This window comes from Bacillus rossius (assembly GCF_032445375.1).
Source record: "Bacillus rossius redtenbacheri isolate Brsri chromosome 4 unlocalized genomic scaffold, Brsri_v3 Brsri_v3_scf4_2, whole genome shotgun sequence".
NCBI lineage: Eukaryota > Metazoa > Arthropoda > Insecta > Phasmatodea > Bacillidae > Bacillus > Bacillus rossius.
The window spans coordinates 26,464,652-26,486,962 of record NW_026962011.1 but is presented as its reverse complement, the minus strand read 5'-3'; the positions used below and the strand labels follow the sequence as shown (position 1 = coordinate 26,486,962).

Sequence of the window (22,311 nt, the reverse complement as noted above, 5' to 3'; positions counted from 1 at the left end):
ATAGCTAAAATAGTACAAGTTGATCATCACATATCATAGTTTAGCAAATTATATACAAAATAATACTACGCTACTTTATTTTGTATTATAATATCTTATTTACACATATTTTACAAGGTTAAAAATGGTCATTAGAAATATCTGACAAGATACTTTGTGGTAATATGAGTTAACATAATTATTTACTATAGTCATGATTTTTGCTGCAAATTCAAATTTGTTTTTCAAGATAATACAAAGTGAAGCAAAAAAAAAGTCATTTGCATTCTCCTTGAACACTTCCTCGCGAACATTTCCACGACTTGCATGTGATCCACAGTAATGTCTCTGTGAATGTGAAGTGCAGCTAAACCACTGAGTCTTTCCTGCCCCATAGTAGATCGCAGGTACGATTTTATTCTTCTGAGAGTCGAGAAAGATCTTTCCCCTGTACACGTTGTATCAGGCACTGTGAGGTATAACATTAGGAGAGTCTTCATATTGGGGTACAACTGTGTTGAGGATGCCATGATGGTTTCAACAGCTGACTTTGGTTTTTGTTCATTATTGCACCACAACAAATGCCATGTACTGAGCTCACCTTCAAGTTCTGAAAGACTTCCAGGCAAGTCTGAAGCATAAATTTTGGCATTTTAATAACTTTTTCGTAATTGAATATGCTTGAAAATCCTGGTTTTATACCTTTAAAATGTGTAACAACGTTTTTATCATTTCCAAACCTATCCTTGAATTCCTGAATGAGGCAGTCAATAAATGGATAGTAAAATCCAATTCTGTAGTATGCTTCTACATCTGTTTCAAGAATATTACATCAATGGGTGCTTCTTGAAGTTATTCTTGGAATTTTTACATCTATACAGTTGTTCAAAGAAAATTGCACACATTCCTTAAGTATCCTGCTGAAGTGTTCTTCATTTCTGGACTCTTCGATCCGTAACAATGTAGCTTTTGTCATGTCGTCTGCTTGGCCAATATCTAACTTTTGACTTTGAAGTTGTCTTGACAAGGGTAAAGTGCATTTCATCACACTGACAATGACATGCAAAGAAAGAATAAATTGAAATTTTATTATTGAATGGTATAGTCCGCTGGCCTTAACAAGAGCTTCACCAGTGATTAGTGTCATTGATTCCTCTAAAAATGAAATAACTGCTGTTAGCAGATCCTGAAACCTTAAAAAGGCCTCATGACGTTCAATCCAACGAGTTTTGCTTAGTGACAAGAGTGTTTCTCCTCCTGTTAAATCTGTACAGTGATCTTGTATATTTTTTTCCAGCAACTCTAATCGTTTCGGTGAGTCCCTCACAAAGTTAGTGGTTTCTTCCACAACACCAATCATGTTTCTCACTGCTTGCACTTGATACCCACATGCTTTTACAAGAGCCAAGTTTAAACAATGACTGTAACAGTGTACATATATAGCGAGTGGTTGTAGCTCACTAACATTGCTCTGAGCTCCCTTGAATGCCCCTGACATGTTACTGCCTCCATCATACCCTTAACCTCTTAGATTATCCAAACTAAGGCCCAGCTCTTCTAAAACACTGACAATGGTGTTAGATAATGACTTTCCAGTAAAATCAATGACTTTCACAAATTTAATGAAATCCTCCCTCACTGCATGTGGATGCGACTCCAAGTCAACATACCGAATACTGATGGACATCTGCTCAGAATGACTCGAATCTGTGATCTCATCTGTCAGAACTGAGAAAAATCTAGCCTTCTGAATTTTTGCAATGATTTTTTTCAACAACAATATTTCCACAACATTCAATCAAGTCATTCTGAGATGTCATACTTATGAAAGTTGCAATTTTTTGGTGCATTTTGAATGTGTTCCTTCAGAATGGTATCACCTGCATCGATTCGGAAACGCAACAACGATCTGAAGTTACAGTCATTTACTTCTGAATCAGTTGTTTCATCTAACAGCCCACCAGACTCATTTCGGTAACCCCTAAGTGCTATATTTTCTCCCCCACAAAAAAATAATGGTTTTGACAATAGGTATAAACTTTTGCCTGTTCGATTCAATCAGTTGTTTAGCTCTTGTATCTAACTGAATGTCAACACTAGATATTTTACCTTCAAAAAAATTACAAAAATCTTCAGATTTTTGAATGGCAAGAATGTGGTATTTGCAACGTGAATGTTTTTTGAAGTCAGATATTGCATCTTTGTATTTGATTAATGGCATGATGCAAAATATTCCTAACTGTTGATCACCTTTCCCACCACAGTCAGGACCAAAAAGTACACAAATCTTACAATATGCACCATTGTCCTTAGCACTATAGGCAATGCAAGGATATGTTACAAACCAATCCCTTTTAAATTTTCTATTTTTGTTGCCTTGAGAAACCAGTGGAAATGAAAATTACGTGGAAGGGGTCCAATTTTCTTTGAGAAATTTATATTTTTCTTTATTTGATAACTTTGAAGATAACCCAGGTCCAACACAGTTCCCAATGTCTAGCGGATCCACAGAGAGAAGATGAAATGACATGTTGACTCACCATCATCGAAGTCGGGCACCTTATTTCTAAATTCATTAGTACTAGCATTGTCTAGCTGAAGCTTGTTGTCACTAATGCTAGTATGGCTGCTGACAGTTGAAGCACCAAATAAATCTTTTTCTGCAACATGCTCCATATTTACAATGGCAGACTGAGGTTCATCTTAGAGATATCGCTTTTCAAGTGTGGCATCTGAAAAAAAGGAAAACACTACCGTAAACCATAAACAGTATTGATTCCTGCATTAAAGTTATCAATTTGAATGTTTAGAAGTTTGTAATTTATACTCTTTATTTTATGATATTTTACGCCATTGTTAAATTTGAAATCAAAAGTAAAATGTATTTTGCTATTTTTAGTTTGAATTTCAATTATTAAATCGAAGTATCAAAACCAACAAATTTATAAACGATGTACTACTTATTGTTTAGTGGAAATTTCAATACTTTCTTAATTTAACATGGTTTTTTCGAAACTTACCTTCAGACTTCTGTTTTTTGTGAAGAAAGCAGTTATCTTTGGTTCTTTCAAATATTTGGTTCGCTTCATTGTCTCTTTCCCGCTATCATTTGATAAATATAGTTATTGTGCTATTTTTATGACGATGGAGAGCGACACGATCGGCTAGAGAGTACAATGCACAGGAGTGAACTGCTCAGCTGAACTAGCTACCCGCCCTTCCCGTGACCTTGGCGCAGGCGAGGGCGGCGCAGGTGCATGTATGATGGTCACGCTCTTAGGGGAAGGAGAGAGAGAGAGGGTTCCAGAGAAAGCGACAGATAACTTCGCACCATACTACAATTAGTTCGAAACACATTGTCCTGATTCCTTGGGCGACAATAAGTACAACAATTTTAATTCAAAATGTACATTATGTTTTTTTTCTTTCTCTTTTTCAATTTTATAACCAATGTTTGTTTACACATTGATAAGTAATACCAAATTTCGAAACATAACGGTCAAGGGGGGGGGGGGCACGTACCCCTTGTGCCCCCCCCCCCCTCTAAATTCGCGCCTGATCTCGAGTCATTTTCACCAACGTCCAGTCACACCTCCGGGCTCAGTAGAGCCTCTTTCCCACTGTCATCGCAGTTTCCACCTCCCACTCCCTTCCCAAGACTTTCCTGGGAACAAGGGCCAGTTCAACGCTCGGTAAACAACCCCTGCCTGTCTCGAGGCCACGACTGTATCACCTCTGCCCTCTAGTGGCAGAGTTGCGAATTATTTCCCCTGGGTATTTGAACGCCCGCTAAACACCTGCCCCCTGACACCTCACACAACCAACAATGCCCGTAGTTCATTTCCAAGCCCACCAGAGCGCTGGACTAGTCCCTCCATAAGCCCCATGCTTTAGCAGTCGCCTCGTGTGAGTCGATCTCTCCTTGTTTCGGACACCCCTCAGTAGGTCGCGCGTCGGTGGTCGTCTCTCGGGGCGTGCGCATCTCTCTCGCGGGCTGTTGGCTGGGAGTTCCCTGCGCCCTATTGGGTAACCGAAGGCTGGCAGTTCGTGTGGGATTTGTGTGCGTGCTGGGGGCGGCCTAGCAGCGCCAACTGCTACCGACCGCGTCCCGCGGGTGGCGGATACGGGAGCCCAGCTCGAGAGTTGCAATCTCGCTGGGGTGGCTGTGAATAACCAATAGCAGTCCGCGGACCAATGGCCGGCCTGTGGAGTCGTTATTACGGCTATCGGGGTGAAAGGTAGCCTGAATGTAGCTCGGCGCGTGGCAGGACGCAGCTTCGTCGTCGAAGGCACCGCAGGGGAGCTCGATGTGCCATAGTAGGAAGTGTAGACGAGCTGCGGGCTGGAACTTGCGGAGCTGTGAACTGCTGCGCGCGCAACGGAATTGAAATGCATCGGAACTCTGAAGGAAGACATCAGGAACCTTCAGCTGGGGCTGCTGTAGCTGTGGCAGCAGTAGCCTCGAGCGGCGCGACCTTAAACCGTCTCGGGGATTTTGGGTGGCGAGGTTGGTTCCCTCCCCCCACTCTGGCTTGAAAAGTACTGCTGTTGACCTGAAGAAGGAAGATGAAGATGGCGCAACGTCAGGCTGCCTTTCGCTCCGTGCGCCAGCAGTTCGAGCCGGTTTACTGGCTCGTCTGCCCACTTCTGTCTTAACTGTGGCTGCCTGGGCAGCTGTGGCTGGGTCGACGAGTGAAGTCGCCCGCCCCTGGGGGCGCATGCGCCCCTGGTTAGTAATAACCCAGGAGTTCCCAACCTTTAAATGCGGGCTGCAAGGCCCAAGCACCCAACTCCAGCATGGTTGATTTTTCAGCCCCTCCAACTCTTCTTACCTGGACCCTTCTTCCCTCTTGTCCAGTAGTTACCTGCTTGCTTAATGCATGTTATTTGATCCCCGCATGAACCGGCCCAGGGTTTTCCCTGTGTCTATGCAGGTTTTACCTGGGTCTCATTAGCTAGCTTTTAAGCTAGGCAACCAATGGGGCGTCAGTCATGGCGCCAATTGCAGCCATGGCTGGCCAGTAAACCCCAATAAACACACGATACACGCGCCCTTCTCCCGCATGGCTAAAAACCCGCATGGTAGAGTGTATAGGCTTCGGCCTGAGACACACTTACGTCCTCCCCTAACCTGGACCCTCCCCTACACACTTAGAATTAACTTAGGCTAGGAAAAAAAAATTAGTAGGTCGCGCTGACATCGGCCAGTACCACCAACTTCGAGATATCGAAGTCAGTATTTCTCGACAAGCCCCTCGGAAATCTTCGGAACCTTTCGGTCCGGAAGCTGAAGCCTCCCCCCTTTCGATTGACGTCGTCTTTTAATTTACGATTCGCTGCCGCCCCAAACTTACTTCGTTTCGTGCCGCGACAGCAGACTGACCACACCGCGAGACGCACATCGAGACTTCACTCCGGTCGTTGTTTAAAGATGTAATCAACTAGGCAAGGGTTGTTATTCCCACAACTTGAGTTATTAATAATTAGTCAGTCTGCATACCTCTTAGAAGTAGTCATGCATCGTTTGTAATACTGCATAATATTTTCTATCTTTTTGAATCATGGAAACGTCCGCGACAACCGCGTGTTCGCGAGCTTTGCACCCTGGCTGACGCTAGAAGCCATCTCCATGTAAAAAAAACTTTAGTCTAACATACTTTTTGATAAAGCCAATCATTACTCCAGGGAGTGACCAAAATAAGGTTGTTGAGTCAAAAAATGTATTACATACCCTCTAAGTAGATTGTTAATATTATGACTAGCTCACTGCAGTATCTTTCTTGTCGAGAACATTAGGCAAATTCTAGAAAAATGCTACTACATCCATTTAATAGAAAACATTCACAAAATTTTGGCTGCATGGAATATGCAAACATTTTTTATCATCCCTTAGGATTAATGAGAACATATATAATGATTCTACATTTAATTTACAGAATGTTTCAGAAGTTTTGAATTTTTGTACTGAAAGGGAATGATAGCGACAACCATAGGTATTTTCAAAAGTGCAAGACATATTATAAGGAACGTTTAAAGCTGTGGTTTAAGGGTGCTTTACCCCTTACTAGTCACTTTTATGTTTTCATCTTATTCTTTCATAGGAAATCACCTCACAAATGATGTTCAGAATAACCGTTCAAAGTGCACAAAAACAACTTTCATAAATTTTCTTATTTCCTCCCCTTCCAACACAGCACCCTGGCACTCACCCAGTCTGCCGTCACAGCACGTGCTGGGAATGTGGGTTCTGGGCTGGTGTCTCATGTCTCGTTGCACATGTGTTCACATTTTACATAAGCACAAACAGGAACTTCTCATTTTCACGTGGTTATCTACGGACTGAACACGAGATGTACAGAGCATCAGTGAGATGATGATCTATCAGGGTTAATGTGAAAGATGATGTACTCTCGTTGTTACCAGTGCCGGTGTGCTACGTCTCATTTTCCAAGCATCACTATCTACTACAAGCAGTTGTCTGCCACACAAACTGTCTCCTACAAACAGTTGGTCAAGGCGTCAACTGAGAGAGACAACACCAGCAACATCTCATGCCAACTTTCACCCGTTCGCTTGTCCGTGATCACTCGGTTTAAAGTCCTCATTCAAATTTTATGTTTTTTTTTTACAGCCCAAGAGCCAATTTTTCACTAAAAGGCCCAATAGTGTATGATGTCATGTTGTAACAATGCTCTATGTTAGGAGAAAAGAGTATGCAGAGGAATAATCCACCAGTTTGATGTAGAGTAAGATGGAGAAGAGTGGAAACAGTAGATGGAGTACTGAATAACAAAATAGGAAGAGGGAGAGAAACTTCAACAGGGAGGCAGGTAGTGATATGAAGCAGATGGGAGAGCAGGATGGAAAAAGCTAGATGGATGGAGCGTGGCAATGAGTGGATTGTAGGGTGTCTACAAATACTTGGTGAACCAATTTCCAGACTTTTTAAGGACCTAATAATAAAATTTTCCTACAGCTAATAGGGTTTCTATTTTATGTATATATAATAAGAAAAATTAAACATCATACAACATAGATATACTATTCGCAAGAGCATGCTCAATTTTATGTTCGAAAGTTAAAACCTTCCCAGGTTTGATTTCCATATGATTTAAGTAGACTGTCTCCAACTATTTATACTAAATTTTTATATAAACTGAAGTGAGGCATCAAAAAAAAAAAAAGAAATTAAAAAAGGTTAGTGGAAATTATTTTTGTGGCTTCCAGCACAGTTACTACATAATTGTTTCAGAACTTTTCTGTGACTTTCGTGACCTGTAGATGCTCTGGACTGAGACATGTGAGAGGTTGGAAAATGAAGTGTTGGTGTGTTTTATTGTGTTTTTTTTCTACCTTTGTTATACAATTTTTTGTTAAAATAAAATGTTATTTTATTTAAAACAATGATTTCTAACTACTTAACAGTGTAAGTTAAACTACATAAAGTAAACTTCACTGATTACTCACTTCTTTATTCCTTAATATTAGGATACATTTTTGACAAATGCTTTTATACTTGTGACAATTCACAGAACTTCTGAAAACCAAACAACTCACAGATGTTAAACTATTAAATTATGCACATTCTGAAACCAGTGAAATAATTTAAAAAAATATTTTACACGATAATTACTTTGAAGACATAACAAAACGTTTCAAAAATATATTATTTTGTTCTATTTCTACAAAAAAATGTTACAACTCAAATACTATTCTTAAATGCATAAACAGTCATTTCATCATATTTAAATGTACAAAAATTAAAGCTAACATAAGACCATAAACCAATTAGCCCCATAAATAAAACTAAAAAATACAGTAGCAACTATTACAAAACCAAAAATAAAATACCATATTGTAGACAACCCTTATCACAATGTTAACTATATTAAATGCTACAATATATAATAAAATTGAACACTGCAAAGAATGTCAAACAGCATTTATGATAATACCCTGTTTTAATTAGGTAGTGTGGAAATAACAATCAGAGCTAAAATACTACCAGTTGATATTAGATAAGTAATTTATTTTTAAAGAATTATTTATACACTGAATTAGACACAATTTAACGTGAAGTTCAGTTAAAAGTTACGGCAATACAAAGAAACCCTTCAGAGAAAATTTAACCTCTACAATTATATTAGGCTCCTAACCACGTGGATGCTTGGAATTATGGATCATGCTCAAAGCAAAGTTTGTCCATGGTGTGCATTCACTTAATCAAATTTCCTTTGCTTGCTAAAATTACAACCTCAATGTACCTAAAGAAGTATAACTTCTAAAGCCTGACAAAGCATTTTCTTCAAATAAGAAAATTTTAAGCTTTGAAAATTTATATGTTGATTAAACTGATCATATACATAAAATAGTGTTTTTTTTTAATAATTTTTACTATAGATATTATTTATATATAAAATGGAAGTTTTATGTTCCAAAAAAACCAATACCAATTTCTCAATAAATCTTCTTGGCTTCATACATGTTAAACTCATTTCATTTAAATTTTTTGTGAATGAGTCCCAGTTGTATCTATATATAACAAAAGATTTAAAAATAAAAATTTTCTCTTTGAAATGTTGAGTTTAATATGGAATTATCAATGAATATAGAATATTTAGTGAATACTTGCAGACCGCTAGTGCATCACTTAAATTCGTAAAGAATATGGTTATTGTGTGTGAAAAACTTATCTATTAGAAGTATCTATGCTAGTCAAAGTTTAAACTTTCAGTGAAAATATAAATTTATAAGAATTAAGCTTCTTACACTAACATCGTAGAATTAGGATATTAGAACAATTTTATTATAGAAATCAGAACTGTAACAAAATTATTTGAAGAGTGTTAAACTACACTAATTTTACAATATTTGAAAGCTACGCCCAAAAAAAAACACTTTGGTAATAATAATAAAACTTTAACTATGATAAAAACTATTCCATACCTTTAGCACATTAAAGGTGACACTAGTATGGATGAATACTAACATTGGCCCAGTGAACTTTGGTTTTTCAAAGAGAGTATAAAACATTTTTCACAATCATTTAAGAAATACTACTTATAACATGAAAAATGGATGGTTATGTTAGTAAAAATACAGTCATTCTATCACAAGAGATTACTAACACTTACACTATTATTAAACAAGCTGCTGCACAAGGTTTAAGTCTGTTGTAACATGTTATGTAAAACCAAAAAATATTTACATGAAAATTTAAATGGTTAAAAAATAAAAATTGGGTAAAGAAATACATAAAAATATCAACCATAAATACAAAGTATAAAAATGAATGATTTTCACTATTTAAACAATAAAAAACTATTTCATTGTGCATCAAACCCTGAAATATTTTTTTGTTATTACTACTGATTAAAACGACAGCCACAAATAACAACAACCACAACCATAAAAACAACAAGTCATAACTCATTTAACACACAATACAAATATTAATTCTTGATTTACGATGGAATCTGACACATATTTACAGACATGCTTCCAAAAACTATACAAAAATACTTGATAACCTGGCAAGACAAGGACCGAGCAGAAAAGATTTAAAAATATGTAATTACTGACTTTCAAGACTGTTTGTACAAATTTTCTGCACTAAACTGATTTTTATTACAAAGTTCTTATTTAACTAGAGCTGTGCCAAACTGGATCAACATAATGTGATTTTGCAGATATTTAGTAGTTACGGAACTTATGTAGATACTTGAAACCATAATTTTTGATGAATACAAGCTAAAAGAAAAAAATATAGGCTGCTACAACATAATAGTACTCAACTGCTCACTTTTCTAATTTTTTTCAATAAACTTTTTTGGGAACATTAGTACCATATTTATTTGCAAAGATCTCTAAAGGAGAGACAAATTGTCACGGTCTTCACACAAGTAAGCCGGGGGTATGTGCAGTAGCGGCTGGTATTAAAGAGCACAAGTGCACGTGCACACCCAGTTTTCTACAGAACATTTATTTATTTTGTAGAGTTAAAAGTTCCTTTTTATCTACTTTTACCAGTGGCAGCTACCAGAGTAACACTCGTCGCTTTGTTTGCATCTGTCACGGATGTCTGTTTTTATTTTTTCGATTGCTGCGATACGGCAACGCTGTAGTGTTCACAATGGATCTGTGCACGAAACGCGCTGCCTGCATGCCTGCCTCGGTCCTTTTGCGCATGCGCACGAAGGAATTACGTCACCTCCTACGGGACATTTAACACTGGACGAGTGCACGGCTCTGGTGTGCTCGTGATTGTCCTGGCGTTTCATTGATGTAGTTCCAAATTTCAGCACGCACAGCAGCACTGATCAGAGAAGTAAGCCATAACTTATGAATCAGCCCGGTAGATGCCAGGATTGTCCACTCCAATACTATCACCCCTAACCAAACAAACTTTTCGTTTTCAGTTTTTAAGTCCAGTAGAAAAAAATAGTTGTGTGTGGTTCAATGCGAGCGTAAATATCTTTAAATAATTAGTGTGACTGTGCATTTGTAAAATATTTTTCTGTGCCTTACGCAGGACAACATTTTTCTGAGGTACCGTTTTTATTAAGTTTCCCTTTGTTGTAAGACTTTAACTGTGAAAATGTGACTGCGTTATTTAGCGCGTATAGCAAACATGTACAATTTTTAAAAATCGCCATAATGAATTCCGTACAAACAATTTTAGCGAACAGAAAACTTACTACAAGGAAAAGTTAACAATTAAAAATTTAGGAACACTATGTCAGAAGAAAGATTTACTCCTTTAGCAATGTTGTCAATAGAAAAAAGACTAATAAATAGCATGCATGATTTTAATCATAAATTCATCAACATGTTTGCTCAGCTGAAAACCAGAATCATATTTTTTAGCTTCACATTGCTTTCAGGCACAACACTTTGATAAGCTTAAGCCCAGCCACAAATTTGAAAAATCAAGAACATCAAACATAATTTATTATTATTTATGTGAGGCTTGATCAGCGATCTACCATTTTGAATTACAATTTAAAATTTCTTAAAAAACAACTAGTCTGCTCAATAAGCTTCGTTGTGTTGATTCGGGCTACAATTACAGACATGAGTTTGTGTAATAAACGAAATATATCTTTCACGACTCCAAGATAAGCAGTAACTGCTACGGTGCCGCACCAACATAGATAATCTGACACCAAAACAGGCTTCTAGTACGCAGTAAGGTAGGAGGTCTTTTTTATTTTCTTTATGAGTGCATATGTGTTAGCATGTGTGTATGTATGAGTGTGTGAACACCCATAATTTAACATCACCGGCCGCTACTGGGTATGTGTCTGCATTTTCTGTGTCTCTGCTTGTTTCCTTTTTAAAAATGAATCACTATATTATATACAAGACTTGCTCCGTTTTTTGCTAACATTCTAAAGTTGGACCTTTTTAATTTTTCATTAACAAAACATATCCGCCCCTTTTGACTAGAACATAAATAGAAAATTAATGCTAAACTGATATTAAAAATAAGAAAGTAGCATTTTTCTGTTCATGAAATCAGAGCTTCCAAGTTTCTTTAGCTGGTGAAGTAAGTCCTTCACTCGATCCGAGTTATATAATACGCACAGAGGTTACATTTTAGTTACTTATGTAACTTTAATTTTATAAAATAGTATAGTTCTTCTGTATCTTGAAAATATCAGTATACCTATCTGCAAAGGTAACATCGTATTTTGGCACTTTGATAAAAAAAAATGAATTGACATAGCTTACTTATAGCTATTTAAAACTTCTTAAAACCAACATCAGAAACATAGGCAACTGCTGCCACATAATAAACCAAGTCCACACAAGTACTAAAAATTAAGACTACGAAGAGTGCTACATTTATAAAGGTCAATGTGACTAAACCATTTTATTCCACGGACAGTGAAATAAATTAGGCCTCCATTTTGCTTCTAAATCTTTTCAAAGCAACCAGAAACATTTCAAGTGTATAGTGTATGCATGACTTTGGTACTGAAGGTACTGGAAATCATCTGTCAGCCATTCCACAAGCTTCTGGTGGAAAGTTCACTCATGTCAGTATAAGCATAGAAAGATTCTTTGAGAATGGTACAGTATAGGAAATTTAGAAAATGATTACTAATAATAAGTTTCACATATTTTATATTTGTGAATAAACAATATGAACTATGTTGAAAATGGTATATGATTGAAGTAAAGTTATGAGTTGTTTTTGGCACCGACCGTTGAAAAACACCGTTACTAGATAACATTGTTAACTTGTCAGTTTTTGTTTGTTTCATGAGTTAAGTCACTGGCAGAACATGGTGTGAAAGGGTTGCCATGTTGTGAAAGACAAAGGGTGTGCCGTGCGCACAATTCTGGCTGCGAGATGTGAGACTGGTGTAGCGATTCGTGGGTGGATAATCCTGTAAATATGATTCACTTGATCACAAGTAAACGTGTGGTCCTCCAGCTGTGATGAGCCTGCTTCTGTGAGAACAAAGGAAAAGTGCCCCTGCAAAGTAGTTTCATAAGTACCATTTCAATTCTATCACTAGCAAAATGATGGTAAGTTAGTATAACATTTCTTTAAAAGATGATTTATCCGAGATGTGAATTTCCTGATAATTCACAGTCTTGTGACATGAATCAATTTTCCACTAATATGCCAGTTATCATTTCAAAAGGTACTTTGTATGTACAGATTTGTAAACTAAAAATTGGCATTTAATTTTGTTAGTAATGTATAAAAGAAAATTATGTTGATGTGACATAGATTTCAAATGAGCACAGCATGGATAAAAAAAAAAGTAAGTTCACACCTAAAATAACAGCTCAATACATGAAACACACTAAATACTATACATACCGTATTAGATGTTATTTATTTGTTTTTTAATTATTACTCTGCACAGACCTGAGTGCCAGAAAAGGTGAAAGAATCTACAGGGAGTTATTATTGGTTTCTGCATTGCTGAGCGGTTTTATTTTCTTATCTTTGGTGCAATTGCATGTTATTAAACACAGCATATTGTAACACATTGGTAGTTTTTTTGGATTCCTTTTTTAAACATTGAGTTATGTGAGATATGAAGAAACTATAATTTTGTTAATAATGTTCTCAGGCTTTCAGAAGGTAACTGCTCCCTGATGATGGCTACTGCAATGTCGACCGAAACGTCAGTGAATTATTCACCAAGGACACGGCTACAACCCAGAAGCCAAGCTACTTTATAATTTTGTTATTTCTAATACCAATAGATTTATCAACTGGAGAACAGTTCTAAAAGTTTACTAGCAACTTTTTGTTTTGGACGAAAACATATTACACTGGGCATGGTTTAGAAATGTTCATGTCTACTTTTGCTTAAGTTTTCCCTCTTTACATAAGAAGAAATGTTTAAAAATGTTTTAAACACATTCACTGATTGTCTTCAAAATAAAACTACGACAATAATCTTAGCAACATGGAAAATCACTGAATTAAACTGAAGCAACAAATGGGCTTTTAAGACGATAATTACAAACTTATTCAAATCCAATTATTTACGTAATAATTTTTATTATTATAATAATGCAACGATTTTGGAGAATTAATAGTAAAGCTGCGAGCATAAATAAAAAAGCTGCAATTAATTTACTGCCTGATTTAGAGGAGAAAAAAAAAAGTATCTACAAAGAAAGCTACCTAATTAATTGTTTTTATGACTTTTAAAATATATTGGTTCGGCTTCATAAATGTCCCTACCAACCATTAATTCTAGATTGTATGTAGGGGTTTAAAATAATCAGTAAATGTATTTTCCCATGATAAACACTTTTTGACAGTAATTGTTTTACAGACAATTCTTAACTAAGTACTATGACTAACAAATGTACAGTTCAACTGGCAATGGAAAAGTAACATTCTTATAACTAGGGATGGCCGAAACTCAAAAACTTGAGCCGAGTTGAGCGTGTGGTTAAAACTCAACTTGACAGTAGAGTTCATAATGTTCAACAGGACAAGACTCTAAGAGCATTTTTATTACTCAATGGATATTTGACATGTGCTAGAAGCATAAAATCACAAAACCATTATTTTTCAAACACTCCACAACGTAATCTCATATTTATATTTTATCGCATAATCATTGCATGCGCATAATCGTCGCACAGATATTTAAGGGCGTCAAAATTTGGATTAAAAAACCTATCGCGTACAGTCGCATGATGTTTTTGGTCCCCTATTAGAATCCAAGAGCTTTGTGTATGTATTTTTTCCGTATAAAACAATGTATTTTAAAGTATAAATCTATCATTTTTTCGGACATTACCACTTACATATTTAACTATAGTCCATCCACGGTAACCTCCTACTTTTCTGAAGCCCTGCTTTTCACCGGATCTACTTTAATGTCACTATGTATCCTTCCGCCGTATGTAAACAAAAACATTGCCATGTGACAAATGTCAAATGGTTTGTTTACAATCACCAGCTGTCAAAACAATGTGTGTATGTATGTATATATATATATATATATAAAAGTAATTTGAATATGATCTAAGTATACATGCATATGTTCATAACATTATTTATGATACCCAATGGTAAAAATATTAAAAAATAAGTTTGTTAGCTAAAGAAATAACATATAATTTAAAGTAAATTTTTAGGAGAATATATAAATTTACAACATTTATGTAAGCAATAAATATCATCATTTAGTACAGTTCAACACAGTTTTCTGCATCTGAAAAAAAAAGTATTGTAAATTATACATATGGCTGTCCATCTAAGCAATCTGGAAAAGACTAAGGATTGAAGGTTTAATAAAATTAACAAATTCAGATGAAAACATTTAAAAATGAATTTTCTTCTTTTATTTAATAAACCCCTACCATTTTGCCGGTTAAGGCCACAAATAAAAATATGGTTATATACATTTTCCTGAGTATACTTATTAGACAAAATCATAATTTTATGAACAGTAAAATTGTGGTGAAGAATTGACAGTAATTTCTATACCACTTATATGCATTATTTATTTGTGGCCCTGGATGGGGACTGGCTTTTTGTTTTCCAAGTAAGTTCACTGAAAAATGAAGACACACAACAAAATAAAATGTTTCACATACACCTATACGAATCCAGAAATGAAATTTAATATTCATTTCATAATACGTGTAATATAAAGTTAATACATAAAGTTCCAGTAATCAACATACTTCATGGGAATGCATAAAAGAAAAAAAAAATGTTTCAAACCCCAATACTTACAGTTGCCCAGGTGTTTATTACATACAGACCTCAATAAGAACACCCGGGTAAATCATCAAGAGGAGCTGCCAGTACTTCACTGTCTCCATCTACTTGCTGTGTCGTAACCTCAAATTCTTCGCTGTCACTGTCTTCACTTGAACTATCCTCGCCGAGGTGGATGATGAGTGGAGGAATGGTGCCGCTGTCTATGTGGACTTCTCTCTCCCAGTCTGCTTGAATTAGCTTCTCCACGTGATCCACACACCTCGCCCATCTAAAAAAATTAATGTATACAGTAAAACCTCTATATAAATGACCTGTTTATAGCAAAAACCACTCTATAACAAAATATGTTTGTTTCTGTCAAAACGGCATAGTAAACAATGCATGGCATGCTCTTTATTACATACAATTTTGAACTCACTCCACAAGAAAGTATTTTTAAACACAACAAAACTCGTTTAATGTGTTTTCCTCAACTATCAAAGCTATTATTTAATACTTGAAGTAACATGTTTTGTTTTATGTTATCTGAAAAAAAAAAAATTATAGTGGTTTATTCAAGATATAATAAAGCTGTAAATATTATATATGTTATCAATAAAGGCTTAGAATGCATATGATAAAATATTTATTTCATAAGTTTTGTGTTTGTTTTTGGTTAAAATTTGTCCCAGACAAAAACAGTGAGATATAGCGAAAATTTAATTTTTTGAATAGTTTTGATGATTTACTGTATATGTATTTCACTATAATAACATAACTTTTGAAAATACTAATGTGCAAGAACTACATGTGTAAATACCTATTCAAGTTCGCTAGATGAAAATATTCAAAATTCTCTACGTTGAAATTTTATCTGAATATTTAAATCTGCCTACAGCACTGAACCCACCATAACTTTAAAGTCATTGACACAAGATTAAGCATAACAGAAAGTAATATCACAATTACTAATAAATACAAAACTATTTATGGAAATGAAACAATTGCAAATGGACTGCAATTACAAAAAAAAAAAAACCTTGCAAATAAGTCACCACTGTTAGATCTAGAAACTACACAGATATGTATGAATCACATGGGAATAAAATTACAAACACAAACACAAACACGAACACAAACACATACATGCAACACATTTTCAAAACGACAACTACACAAATTCAAACCACTTATTTTTACCAATTGTTTTAAAGCTGTATTACTGGTATATGAATATACACAAAATGATAATCACACTATACACACACTAGCACACAAAGTTATCAAAAGGAATGGTAGGACCAGGCTGCTAGGCAACAATACTTACGTATTATGTAAAAATGTATGGTAAGGGTTTTGCTGAAGCTTGAGGAATGTTCTACAGGAAAATAAAACAATTTCTACTTCAAAAGGAATACCCCATTGGTCATGCAACATGAAAATACCTCTCTGGTGTGGAAGCATCAAGAGCCTCTTTCCAGATGGCTGCAACTGCATCATTGTCAAATCTCTTGGCCCGCCCCATGTTACTATTGTAATGGTGTTTACATTGAGCCCAAACTAGTTCGATTGCATTATAGTGGCAGTGATAGGGTGGGAGTCGTAGAATTTCGTGGCCATAGTTACGAGCCAACTCGTCTACCTCATATCTGAAAAGTGTGTTAGAACAAGGTGTATACGTAATTTTTTGCAACTATCTCACTTTTAAAGAAATGCTGTAAAAAAAACGAAATAATATACCGTATTCGGGGCTTGTTTTGTTTAGCTATTCTCAGCAGCTCCACTTTCAACAAATTATTTTCATGTTTTATCCCATTCTTCTCCAGCCACGCGATCAGTGCAGCCTTGGTCCAGTTCGTTGTAGGTGTTTTCTCAACCTACGTTGTGCCAACATTTAACTAAATACTCAAGTAGCTGATAAGAATTCATGACAGTAGAACCCTGTTACAATTTTACTGCTTATAAAGTTTTCCTGCCTATAATGTATTATTTTTCAAGTCCAATATTTTCCCTATAAGGACAATGTATTTAATTCCTGGATATAATGTTTCACAAATTATGCGTTTCGTGCTTGTAATGTTCACTTCATAAAATTTTAGAAGACGAAAAAAATTAAAAGCCTTTGTCTATACTGTCTATGTATATGTGTATGTTAGCAGTTAACTGCCTGTTGACACCCTTGGAAAACAAATAAATTCATAAATTTTAAGCCATTCTGTGTGTTTTCAAATGTATTCACTTAAATCACATGTTCAAGTGGCAAAAGAACTGGACTTAAGCATTTCCACTGTAAACACTGTCGTGAATTATGACAATTATACAGAAATATGACAATTTTACAGCAATGAGACAATGTGTAAGTAAAGACAAAGCAGATAGAAGCTGGAAGCACCATGATGTTAAAGAAAAATTGTTTTTAGCTTGCTACAAGCAAATTGGAGCATCAAATATATCTTTATGCAGCTTGTTGAGTCCATTGGCAATAAATCCACACTAAAAAGTACTAAATTGAATTTCCTGCTTATGTTTTTTTTTCTTGTAGCCCCTTAAAAACAAATTATAACAGGGTTCTACTGTACTTATGCAAAGCAAACATGTGTTTTGGCATATTGTCGTAATGAATTTCTAAATTTAACAAAGCATGTTAGTTTAGTGACTAGAAATTTTTTTGAAAATATTATTTTAATTTATTAAGTAGGGCAACAGAGCATTCATAAAGTGGGTCCTTTTACCAAACAAGTAATTATGTCATTTTCAAATGCTGTTTGCAATAAAAAAATTTTATTTGGTATTTCAAACCCTCTACTAAATTAGTTTGCACTACAATGTAATTCAATTACATTATATATATATATATATATATATATATATATATATATATATATATATATATATATATATATATCTGTGTGTGTGTGTGTGTGTGTGTAATCAATTTCAGCTCAAACATTATAGTTTATAAAAATGTAGTGTAGGCATACTATTAAGATAACAATTATTGCTGGCAAAATGTATTAGTCTCGAATATTCGTACTTATACACAATAATAAACACATGTAAATTTTTCACATTACAATTTGAGCAATAAAAAGACACTGCTTTACCATTGCACATACCTGGGTGCTGTGATATGAAGCATTGTCCATTATGATGACACTGGGTTCCTCAAGATGCACCAACATGTCTTCAAACCACATCAAGAAAGTTTCCCCATTCATCTCGCCATGGTAGTCTGCAGTCTTCTGACCTGAAACAAAAAGTAATCCTGCTCCTGGCACAAAGCCAGTGCGCCCTCCAGCATTAACAACAATAAACCTTTTACCATCTCCAACAGTACGTCTCTTCGCAGATTGTAGACTCTTGTCCTGCCATGACTTTGATACAGTTCCTGAAAAATATATGAAATGGAAATGAAATACTTTGTATTGGACCACAGAACAAATTTTCAAATAAATTAATGCCTTGCCTCTCTGGAAAATCCATGTTTCATCAACAAATATGAAATTGGCACCTCTTTCTTTTTCTTCTTTATACTTTCTCAAGAAATCTATTCGCTGCAATACTATGTTTTCATTCTCTATCAAAGCTTTTCGTCCATCAACAGTTTTCCATGAAAATCCCATCTTCTTTAACAATTTATGAAGACTTGATCTTCCACCATAATAATCTATTTGTCTTTCCCTGATTTCTTTCAAAATGGTGTCGACTGTAACATTCAAACCTGTAAATTTATTGCATACATTAACAATACATGAAATAACAGAGGTACACAAAACTAAGCGAAACCACAACCCCGTAGAAGATAATTTAAGTGCACAATTTACATTTATTAAATAGTTTTAATAAACTTACATTTCAAAAATACTTTTAAATTAATGGTAAATATTTACTTGGGCGGTATTTCCGAAAACAAAAGTTAAAAATCCGAAAATACCTTTATTTTATGCTCTTCAACTTCCTCTTTTCATTAAAATCGGCGGAGATTAGAAATTCCAAATACTTTAGGAGATATCGAATTTTTAAATTTCAGCACAAAACCAGCGCATTCCTGTGGCGTGCGTGCACCATTGTTTCTTGTTTACGTACGAGTATCTATTTTTTTTATTGGATAATGATGTCACGTTTTTGTTCGTGATAGGCCAGAATTCAAATGAACTAATACGTGATTATTTAGTTCAATTATTGTTTAAAACGGTGTTTAATTACCGCCTCCAACTTAGGTGAGTTTTTAACGTTTCTAATTTTAAAGTCTTATTTGTTATTTTGATATTGTTGCCCAAGTAATAAGTAACAAAAAAATTTACGTGAGTTGTTACTGTACATCCTTTGTTACGGGTTTGTTAGGTAAGGTCAGTTACATTATAAATAATTTAAAACTATAGAATAATTAAAATTAATTCACATTATTTTTAATATCACCTTAGTTTGAAAGTATTTATAATGTAACTGACCTGACTTAATCGACCATTTTAGTTTTAAAATATTAAATTAAAAAATTTGATATCTCCTAAAGTATTTGGAATTTCTTATCTCCGCCGCTTTTAATGAAAAGAGGAAGTTGAAGAGCATATGATAAAGGTATTTTCGGATTTTTAACATTTATTTTCGCAAATACCGCTCAACTACATATGATGAAATTTAAAAATTCGATATCTTCTAAAGTATTTGGAATTTCTTATCTCCGCCACTTTTAATGAAAAGAGGAAGTTGAAGAGCATAAAATAAAGGTATTTTCGGATTTTTAACATTTTTTTTCGGAAATACCGCCCAAGTAAATATTTACCCATTAGTATTTCAGCATTCAATTTAGCAATCAATAAGTTACAAGCTCTACACTGTGTTGTAGGTAAATGTTTTGTATCGTGTATCCCATGTGATCCCTAGATCTTTATGCATGAACCTGTACATCCTATTGATCGTGTGGTGCATGTTTTTTTTCATTTATTCAGATCAAAGATCCTGAACATAATCAAATATTGTGGTATAGCAAAAATAATTATCATAAGTTTAATAAGACATATATATTTTCATTATTATTCAACTTTAAATCATAACTCATTACTACATCACAGGTTTTTATTTTTGGTTTTGTACAGGATTTTTAAACGTAATAAATTAGAAAAGCAAGCATCATCAATCACAGGATCAATATTTGCAGGATCATGCGATCAGGATCAATGTATCGAATCGGATACGCGATACTAAACTTTTACTGTTTTATAACCTTCTGTTACTTCATACACTAACACACAGTTTGTCTGGCTAAGTTGTGTTTTCATATGATACTTCATTACAATGAAGTAGGACTATTGTTTATAAAATAACAATACCCCTATATTTTCTAAAAAGTTAGGCGGGGCATGACACTATTTTGCAATAGAATATATATTGTACTGGACCCTGCCACACAGTACAATTTAGCCAATTAAGTATCCCAATTTTTTTTTAATAACCATGCTTGCTTAGACCACAACTCACTAATTTGTAACCAATTACTGCTAAAGCGCACAACTGGATATTATTGATACTGGAAATAGTCATTATTTAACCTTCTGATACATCATAAAAGTTGAGGTTATTTAATATGTATACTGTGTATAACGATATAAACATTACTTGTAGTTTTAGAATGTAACAATTTTCTTTCTATCTTTAACCTAACCTTAAAAGGACGTGTACGTATTTAATATGTTGCACAATATTCTATATATCAATACCACATCAATAAAGAAACCTAACAAACCACCCAAAAATGTTAAGTATTTTTAAAGGACAGATGATATCGGGAAAAAAACTGAACCGGTCAATCTGCATATGGATATATGAAATGAATACAATTAAGTAGGGCCTACCCCAGTGATATCGAAACTACTCTTCAGTATCAAATTTTTACCTTCAGCGTACATCCTGTAAATTGCATTCCTGATTGCATTTACTGTGAAATCGTCGACTGTGTCAAGTGACTTTCCTTCCTGTGGCCTTTTTTTCCTCTTTTTTCCTGGTGTTGAAACTTCTTCAATGTCTTTCTTGTAGTACCTAACCAAAAAAAAAAACATTTGTCATATAACACTTTTCCGGGGACCCGTTCACAATACGCAGTTAGGCAGTGTTCCAAATATGGCATTTTGTCACAAATATTTGCTTTGTGGTCACTAAATGGAAACATTACAGACTTTGTCCACGAAATTAATGAAGTGTTTTTTATTTATTTTGTGATCTCCCAAACAGATGAAAAACTAATTAAATGCAAATTATAAAATCACTCCCTTATGTTATAGTTAAACCTATCATAAAGTTTATAAACATCGTTATAAACAAACGTGTATCACACCCATAAAAATACTTGAAAGTGCCTATATTGTTATTGTTAGGACCTGAGTAGGCCTAATATGATTTTAGGTTAAGTTTTCAACAGAGACGCCACATGGCGGTGTTGTCGCACACCAAAAAATATAAATTGGAAATAAAACACAAAAAACCTCGTGAGTTAAAACACAGGCCGACAATACTTAGGACACAGTCGATATTTTTTTTACGTGCATGAAAACGAAAAAAGCCTACTTACTTGAGAACAGTTGACTTTGCGATGTTGAGAAGAAACGCGGTCGTCTGCGTAACGTCACATTTCTTCAAGTCGCCTTTCCTAATTAAAAGATATAAGTTCTGAGCGACGTTAATGATGTCCATCTGACGCTGCGACGAAGTAGCTTTCCCCATCCCGGAACCAATTACCATTACAGCAATCACAAGAACCACACAAAATATCAAAACGATAACAAATTCCATCATTACAATAGTAGATAATTGTTAAACTGTTTGAGAAATGTTATGTTTTTCTATTGAGTTGGTACTTCTGGTACAGACGACGAGGGAGGCAGTTATCTATGAGTGGATGTAAAGACCAAGATGTGTATTAAATCGTAGTGTAACAATAGTGTAACATTTTGAATTACCATGTGTCTCTGCATGAAATAAATCTTATCAGGTTATGGGCCCAGCCCGTGAAAGTGGGAGAAAAAAAAAAAAAAAAATTCGCTATGGCACATGTAGGGAGATATATTTAAAACTACAAATGTCTTGGAAACGGTAAGTCGCCGCAGAAGAAGACAAGATGGCTGCATTGCACAACAATCTTC

At 34.9% G+C, this 22,311-nt stretch overlaps 1 protein-coding gene across 6 annotated transcripts; it reads right to left on the bottom strand.

Moving 5' to 3' along the window:
* Positions 1 to 7,425: 7,425 nt before the first annotated feature.
* On the bottom strand, positions 7,426 to 21,980 carry LOC134542366 (uncharacterized). Of its 6 annotated transcripts, XM_063386540.1 has the most exons (7): positions 21,741 to 21,980; positions 21,069 to 21,211; positions 18,642 to 18,896; positions 18,498 to 18,563; positions 18,292 to 18,422; positions 16,916 to 17,052; positions 7,426 to 15,464 (listed from the first exon to the last, which is right to left on the bottom strand). In XM_063386540.1, the coding sequence occupies exons 1-7, from the start codon at positions 21,962 to 21,964 to the stop codon at positions 15,239 to 15,241; spliced, it is 1,182 nt and encodes a 393-aa protein (XP_063242610.1). In that variant the 5' UTR covers positions 21,965 to 21,980; the 3' UTR covers positions 7,426 to 15,238. The 6 variants fall into 6 exon arrangements, with proteins under 6 accessions (XP_063242610.1, XP_063242607.1, XP_063242609.1 ...); XM_063386537.1 differs by having other exon boundaries at positions 18,498 to 18,896; XM_063386539.1 differs by having other exon boundaries at positions 18,292 to 18,563.
* Positions 21,981 to 22,311: the final 331 nt, after the last annotated feature.